Genomic DNA, 8,071 nt, shown 5'->3' on the forward strand with positions numbered 1-8,071 from the left:
GCACTCCAGCCTGGGTGACAGCCAGACTCTGTCAAAACAAAAACAAAAACAAAAACAAAAACAAAAAAAGGCCGGGCGCAGTGGCTCACGCCTGTAATCCCAGCACTTTGGGAGGCCGAGACGGGCGGATCACGAGGTCAGGAGATCGAGACCATCCTGGCTAACACGGTGAAACCCCGTCTCTACTAAAAAAATACAAAAAAACTAGCCGGGGGAGGTGGCGGGTGCCTGTAGTCCCAGCTACTCAGGAGACTGAGGCCGGAGAATGGCGTAAACCCGGGAGGCGGAACTTGCAGTGAGCCGAGATCCGGCCACTGCACTCCAGCCTGGGCGACAGAGGGAGACTCCGCCTCAAAAAAAGAAAAAGAAAAAAAAAGAACATTTGGTGAAAGAACTACGGCAGGGAGTTGATGAGACTTTGAATTTAGAATTGTTGGGGGAAAAAGTGATCTGAAAAAAAAAATGGATTGGGACATGTCTCTGGAGGTGGTTTATGAAGTGGCTATGAGCACTGATTCTAAAACAAGCTGTTCGGGTTTCAATCCTGGCTCCGCTATTTATTTCCTGTGTGATTTTGGACAAGTTGCTCAAGTTGCCTCACACCTGAAGAAAAATGATAACAATTTCTAGGGTTGTTATGAGGGTTGAATGACTGGATGCTTATAAAACATGTAAAACTTTTCCTAGTACATAAAAATGACTACACAAAAATTTGTTAAAGGAAAATTGTAAAAATTGATCATGTAACCAAAACACTTTTGAAGTTTCTACTTTTAGTGAGTTTCATAAGCTCAGGGGAGAGGGTTCAGTGAAAGAAAACAATCTCTTCTCATCTTTCTTCTCCCATCATTTTTTTATCCTAACTTCAGAGTACTGTATTGTTGTCTCTTTATACTAAAAACAATTCTCTTTATTCAAAAAAAGTACCTCAAGAAGCAAGTATAGTGTTTCCCAGATGTTTTCTTAAAAGTAATTTCATGTCTTTTCATGTATATATTCATGGCTATTTTCCCAGTGAAGATTGGTCTCAATGTTTTCTTTCTTTCAGAGAGAACATTAAAAATAAGTTAGGAAACTGAGGTGCAAGGATTGCTGGAGGCCAGGAGTTCAAAATCAGCCTGGGCAACATAGTGAGACACCCATCTCTACAAAAAATTTAAGAATAAGCCCCACATGGTGGTGTGCTCCGCTTGTAGTTCTAGTTACTGAACTCCCACCTCGGCAACCGAGCGAGACCGTCTCAAAAAAAGCATATGGAAGAAAAAACATGCACAGCAGATTTCGTGTTATTGTGATAACCCTAGCACTTCAGTGGAAAAAATATTCAAAAAATTTCAATGCGGAGTAGACAATAACACATATAACCAAGATTTCAAATATACCTTCTAGCCCTTTTGAGAAGTCAAAATTGAACCACCTGAATGCACCAGCTTTTTTGAAAAAAGTTTTGTAGACACACGATCCCCAAAACCTGCCGTTCAAACAACTCCAAGGGTCTTTAAAGTACTAAATCCCTTTGTATTTGTCCTATCGGTCCCTTTGGTTTCCAGGAAAGCACTAAAAATAAAGATAAAAACTATCTGCCTTAATTTTATTTCACTACTTTCTTTTCTCTTCTGATAGCTTTCCACATGGTTTTAGAGGAGTTTACATCTAACTCTAGTGGTCTTCGGCTTCTTCTGTCTCTTTGACACAGACGACTAGTTTCCATTGTACAAATAGGCTGGACGCTTCAGCGATTATCTTCCGACCACTCCCTGTGTGCTCGTGCGGGCGGGGTAGGGGGCGCTTCTCCACTTTCCGCGACCGCAATGTATGCGGAAATCCTCCTGCCTTTGTGCACACGTTTATTTAGAAAATTCTCTACACCGCCACTCCCTTCCGTCCCGCCCCTTCTTCTTTTGCTTATTTGAGTTTTGCCTCTCCTCCCACCCCCACTGCCCCGTAATCTTACCCTACCCGTATGATTCCACTTTCCTACTTCGGAGTTATTTAAGATTCCCCCATTACTAACTCCACGTCTCCTTTAAAAGCCATTCAAACGAGCTCGCCTTCCAGGGTTCTGCAGTTGTGCTGTAGCAGCATTTCCCCCCTCTCCAGTATCAGACGTTAAAACAAAGCAAGCCGCAGTGTGTGTTCACAGACGACCTTGGAACGAAAAGCTGCCCTGTTTGGGATCAACGTTTAGGGAACCCCGTCCACTCCCGCACTCACGTGTTCCCACGTCGCCCTCCAGCTAGTTCCCCAGCGCGCAGCATCGGACTACTCCCTCTCCAGTCTCGCCTCCCGACTTCCTTCTGCAAGCCTCATAAAACCGGGGAAGTTCAATCATTCCGCAGCGAGCCGCGGCGGCCGCACTGGGCATGCTCAGTCTCCGGGCTCCGCTCAGCAGGCGAGAGGCTTCCTCCGGCTCTGGGCTCCGGCCGGTGGGCGCTTCGGCTCGGCTTTCCCAGGCGCAGGCTGGGCACAGCGGCCCCTGAGGCCAAGCGACAAGCGCCCCGCGGTCCCCGATCCGGCCCCTGGGAGAGCCGCGCCGTTCCGGAACCCGGGAGCCCCCAACTTCGCGCCAAGTTCGGAGCCGCCTTCTGAAGGAGACATGAAAAAGATGAGCAGGAATGTTTTGCTACAAATGGAGGAGGAGGACGACGACGACGATGGGGATATCGGTGAGCGAGGGGTCCCCGCGTCCCCACCCGAGAGCCCTAGCCGACGCGGGAAGAAGTTCGGGGACTGCGCGGGGGCGCTGCGCTCTCCGCGGGGGAGGTTGGCCGGGACACTCGGCTGGTCCGGGCAGGGGAGGAAGCCCGCTGTCCCCAGCTTCCTGCAGACTGAGGCCCCGGTGCGGCCCCGGCGGGGCGGAGGCGCGGGGTGCGTGGTGGCCCCGAGGACAGGCTCCGGACGGGCGGAGGATGCTGCCCCTGAAAAAGGCAGGCAGCTGTGGGGACGCCTCTGCGTGCGGAAGTCTCCACTCAGAAGCAACTTTGGGGTCACTTCCCCGCCTCCCACAGTGCTAGGGATGCCGAGGAGCCTGGGCACTGGGGCGAGCCCCTGGGCGGGGTCCGGGGAGCAGGCCCGCGTTTGGAGGACAGGGTGTGACCCACCTGAATCCTCGTTAAAGTAAAAGCCGACCGACGGCTCTGGGAGGGTTGAGGCCTGGCAGGGTGGCCCGGGGAAGTGATTTGTGGCCGCTAGGCGCGCGCTGGAAATCCTTTCCCATCTGCGGAGCCCGCCGGGGCTGTGATCAGAGGAGGAATCCCCCAGGCGGGGTGGACCGCAGGGCCTTTCCCACTCGTCCTGGGGGGCCCTGGGGCTTGGGGAGCAAACCTGGGGTGACCCATTTCTAGTTAGAGTGAAAAATGCATGGGAGTGACAAGCCGAACGGAGGAAGAGCTGTTTTAAGAGCAAAAAAAGAAAAAAAGAGCAAACAAAAGGGGTGAGAAGAGGCGAGGAAGGAGAAAGGAATGGGAAGACTAGAGAGAAAATCAGGTCCCTAAAGAGAACACTGTCGGGGGATGACGATTTAATGGGTCCTTCCAGAAGACTAATTAAATTACCAAGCCAGTCTGCTGTGGCGACTCGGCTTAGACTCCTGAATGCCAAATCAATTTTAAAACAGAACATCCTGCTGATGTTCTAAAGCCCTGTTGTTCTCTAACAACTTTAAAAGTAACTTAATTTTAGGAGTTGGGTGTGGTTTTTATTTCTGTTACAGTTTGGGCACGGATCATTTAGATCAAAAAAATTTGGTAACTTCTTGGTTTTCCAGGGACAAATCTAATGGAGGAGATTACACTCCATGATTTAGTTTCACATTTCATTCATTCATTTAAGAACAATTTACTAGGTATTCATCCTTAAGGAGGGAGCAAATAGTAGTAGTTTTTATAGGAGAGAAAACTGAAGCACACAGGTTGATCTGCCAAGCTTCTCACACTTTCAAACCCAGGTTTTCTGACTTGTAAGACCAGTGAAGATTAATACTCTTACCACTGGGTCGCTCTGGCTGTTACTGCTGTTTAGCAAGATTACATAGTGCCTGATGATTACATAAAAATATAGGAGCGAAGTTTAAAAAGTTACAATAAAATTGGCACAGTCTGTTTCCCAGGAAAGTATTATTGTCTCTTATGGTGAGGTGCACTGTTTATAATGAGTATTGTAAGTAAATGAGGGCAGAAGCCCAAATGGAAACTGAAGTAAGCAAGAGGCTCTGAGCTTTATTTGTTTTACTGTGCCAGCAATAGATCTCAGTTTAGAAAGTAATTTGGTCTAGCCTGTGTTTACCTATTGAGGCGTAGTATAAATTCATCATAAGTGTGTAGCAATAAGCTCCTTTTATTTTTATTGACAGATGTCATTCATGCTAGTTTTGTCAAGTCAGTGTAGATATATTTAAGAAAAAGTTAAATATCTCTACTCCTCACCCTCTAGAAACTAATAATATTAATACTTTAGTGTTAATATTAGTAGGGCATTTCCTACTATTCCTGTGGGGCCCTGGGGCCTCTACTGTAGGGATCATCTCAACATGTTTTATGTGTAGCAACAGGTACCATTTAAACAGGTCTTGGCAATTTTTTTTTTCTTTCAGTGAATGAAAAGATATTATTGATGTTCTAACACCCAGTATCTATAAATGTGATTTCTTTTCTTCTCTTTTCTTTTCTTTCTTTCGAGATATGGTCTCGCTCTGTCACTCAGGCTAGAGTGCAGTGATGTGATCATGGCTCACTACAGCCTCGACCTACGGGACTCAAGCGATCCTCCCACTTCAGCCTCCCAAGTAGCTGGGACTTTAGGCACCACCATGTCCACCTAGTTGGTTGTTTTTTTGGAAGTACAAATTTAATGTGGGTTGTAGTGATTTTATATCAGAAAATATTTAACTATGCCAATGTTAAGTTTATGCTTTACAAAAGAATATGCCTTTTTAAAGATTACCGGGAGTAGGCTGATAGTGGTGGAAAACCTTTTACAAAATGATTATTACTTCCAACTGTGGGAGAGGAGACTGGTGAAATGAAAATAATTTTAACCTCTGCCTTTAATTTTGCAATGCACGTCTGTATTTACGCTGTTGACTAATATATTTCTCCTAGTACTTGATTGTCACTGTCAGTAGCTGTATAATAGTTTGAAACCCACTTGGGTACGGAAGATTTCTGTGAAATCCCTCTATTAATACTACCTTTATAATTCAGAGTGGGATAATTATTTTTAGAGACAGGGTCTTGCTCCATCACTTAGGCTAGAATGCAGTGGCAAGATCATAGTTCACTGCAGCCTTGAACTCCTGGCCTGTAGCCATTCTCCTGTCTCGGCTTCCCAAAGCTCTGGGATTACAGGCATGAGTCACTGTACCCAGCCTTAGAATTATTTTGACACGAGTTCCTGGGTATACCATAGGACATTATAATGGCCTAATTTGCCAGAGATCTCCCCTCTGCCCCCGCAAAGAAAAAACTTTCTAACTGAATGAGGTCCCTGATTATATCATAGAGATGCTTTGTGTATATATATGGAAATGTGCCCTCTAGTAGCTGGGATTTAGAGCCTTTTAAACAGTGGGTTCCTCCTTACTTTTGAAACACTGTACTTTTATTGTACTTTTAGTTATTCATTTGGGGACAGGGTCTCCCTCTGTCTCTCAGGCTGGAGTGCAGTGGCGCAATCATGGCTCACTGCAGCGTTAACTTCCCAGGCTAAAGCAATTCTCCAACCTTAGCCTCTCGAGTAGCTGGGGCCACAGGCCTGTGACATCCCGCCTGACTAATTTTTGGTTTTTTTCTTTTAGTAGAGACAAGGTCTCACTGTTGCCCAGACTGGTTTCAAACTCCTGAGCTTAAGTGATCCTCCTACCTCGGCCTCCCAAAGTGCTGGGATTACAGGTGTGAGCCACCATGCCTGGCTGTTCAGTACTTTATGTCAGTGTTGCCTCCTAGTTTAGAATGAACTAATCTGGAGAATCAAGGATGGTGTATCTCACTATGGGTGTCTTTTCCTTGTTTGCTTAAGTTACAGCCAGCAGAAATTATTTCCAAAGGTGTGCTTGTGTGGCAACCTGTTGGCATTAGAGCATTTTTGCAATAGGCCACTTATTTCTAAAGCGGTGCCAACAACCAACCACTGAAGCCACATCCAGGCAGTAGTGGTGGGAAATTTGTGTTTGAAGCCCCTGTTGCGCTGGTGGAGATCACATATTGTTGCAAGCCCCTGTGAGGCAGGTTGTGTGGTACCCTGCCAAATGTGCAAAAGAGTGTCCTTGGCTGCTTTTCACCCCCTCTTTCCCCCACTAATCAGCAAATTAAATTCAGTATCTCTTCCTGTTCATGTAGAAAGCTATAGGAACAGCTTTTATAGCCAGAATGCAGAAATCAGATTAGTATGCTGCTTTATTTTGTTTCTTCAGTTCTGTTCTCTGTGGTCAAGCTTTGCTGAAGGAGGAAAAGTGGTTCCAAAAAAGACTATCAGGAACTATTCAGACTGTTCAGATAACAAGGCTTTGTTTGTGGATGGTTGGTTGGTTGCTTTGAGTTTCTAATCTGTTTATGTAGTTTACTGTCTGATCCCCATCCCTAACGGCCATGTCACAGAGGACATGGTCCATTACCTTTGAGAGACAATGGTCAAGCTATTTGCTCCTTTTTCAACTGTCACATTTTTACATAGACTTACCTTCCCACACCCACCTCTATTTCCTAATTCCCTACTTTAGGTTTAATCACCTGTAAATCTGATACTAACCCCAGTCTTCCTTCATAAACATTGATTGAGCAATCATTCTGTGCTAGTTTCAGGATTAGGTGCTGGGCCACATGTTGGGAGACCAAAAATGAGTAATACATACCTGTGTCTTCCAGGAGAAAAGTTCCTTAGAACCAGACTGTGATATTGTGAAATATATAAGGTATTCTTCCAGTTTCTTGGCATGCAACTCCTAAAACTTTTGGAATTTTCAAAGTGACAAGTGTCTTTTTGTATGCTAATAAGTTGACAGATGGCTGGCAGCCCCATCTCCCAAACTGGAGAGGGGTAAGAGCGAGACTGAAGGTTAAGTTGATTACCAGTGGCTAATGATTTAATCAATCATGCCTATGTAATAAAGCCTCCGTAAGAACCCCAAAATTCTGTGAGCTGCCCTGGGAAACTAATGGAACCCAAAGATGGTGTTGCGAGAACCTCAATTTGTAGCTGGTAGGTCAGAAACCCAGGCAAAACAACCTGGGACCTGTGATTGTTGTCGGAAGTTGGGGGGACAGCCTTGTAGGACTAAGCCCTCAACTGAGCTCTGAGGCTTACTGCAGATGGATAGTATCCGAATTGACTTGATGTAGAGGATGCCCAGCTGGTGTTCATTGCTGAAAGACTACTTATTTGTCATGTGGGGAGAACTCTTCCCACATCTGGTCATAAACGTATTCTGTATTGATTGTATCGAGAGTACAGAAGAACCTGAGTTTGGTTTTCTCTGCATCATCAGACAGAGATTTGCAATAAAAGGTACATATGAAACCAAAGGAGTGACTGGGAGAGAGCTTCACAGAAGAGATTTTTGGGTCAGATGCTGAAAGACTAGGCAAATGTAGTGCAGAGATGGCCTGAGGAGAGTCTGGAGTTCCAAATAGTTGCCTGCAAGGGAAGGTGGGGAGAGGCTATGCCGTGAATCCTATACACTTTAAGGATTTTGGGTTTTACTTTGTATATGATTTGGAGCTCCTGAAGGATGTTAATGAAAAGATAGGATTGGATTTGCTTTTGGAAAGATCTCCATGGTAGCACGTTCTAAAATGGGTTGGGAAAGGACACAGTAGAGCTAAGCCTTTCCAGTAGTTGGGGTCAGAAATGCCTGCAGTGGTCATGGAATAGAGAGGAATGGGTCTGAGAGCTTTATGAAAGAGGCGGCATCTGTGTGTTCTCAGCTGCTGATTGTTTCCAGCAAGCAGAGAGGAGCCCAGGATGATGGTGGCAGGAGAAGAGAATTTTCTATTGTTCCAAGTCTTTCAATTTTCCCCTCTGACCATTGGCTCAGACCATTTCCACCCACCTTTTTTTTTTTTTTTTTTTTTTTTTT

At 45.5% G+C, this 8,071-nt stretch overlaps 1 protein-coding gene across 3 annotated transcripts in view; it reads left to right on the top strand.

Annotated features, from left to right (window-relative positions):
- Positions 1–1,924: 1,924 nt before the first annotated feature.
- Positions 1,925–8,071, top strand: part of ANO6 (anoctamin 6) — a 224,412-nt gene continuing 218,265 nt past the window's right edge. For 2 of the 3 annotated variants that reach the window (XM_025403743.1, XM_025403746.1), the window contains exon 1: positions 1,925–2,666. In XM_025403743.1, the coding sequence (XP_025259528.1) occupies positions 2,597–2,666 (70 nt within the window). In that variant the 5' untranslated portion in view covers positions 1,925–2,596. The remainder of the gene's footprint in view (positions 2,667–8,071) is intronic. The other variant, XM_025403747.1, reaches the window with a different exon arrangement.

The sequence above is a fragment of the Theropithecus gelada genome, chromosome 11 (genome assembly GCF_003255815.1).
Source record: "Theropithecus gelada isolate Dixy chromosome 11, Tgel_1.0, whole genome shotgun sequence".
Lineage (NCBI taxonomy): Eukaryota > Metazoa > Chordata > Mammalia > Primates > Cercopithecidae > Theropithecus > Theropithecus gelada.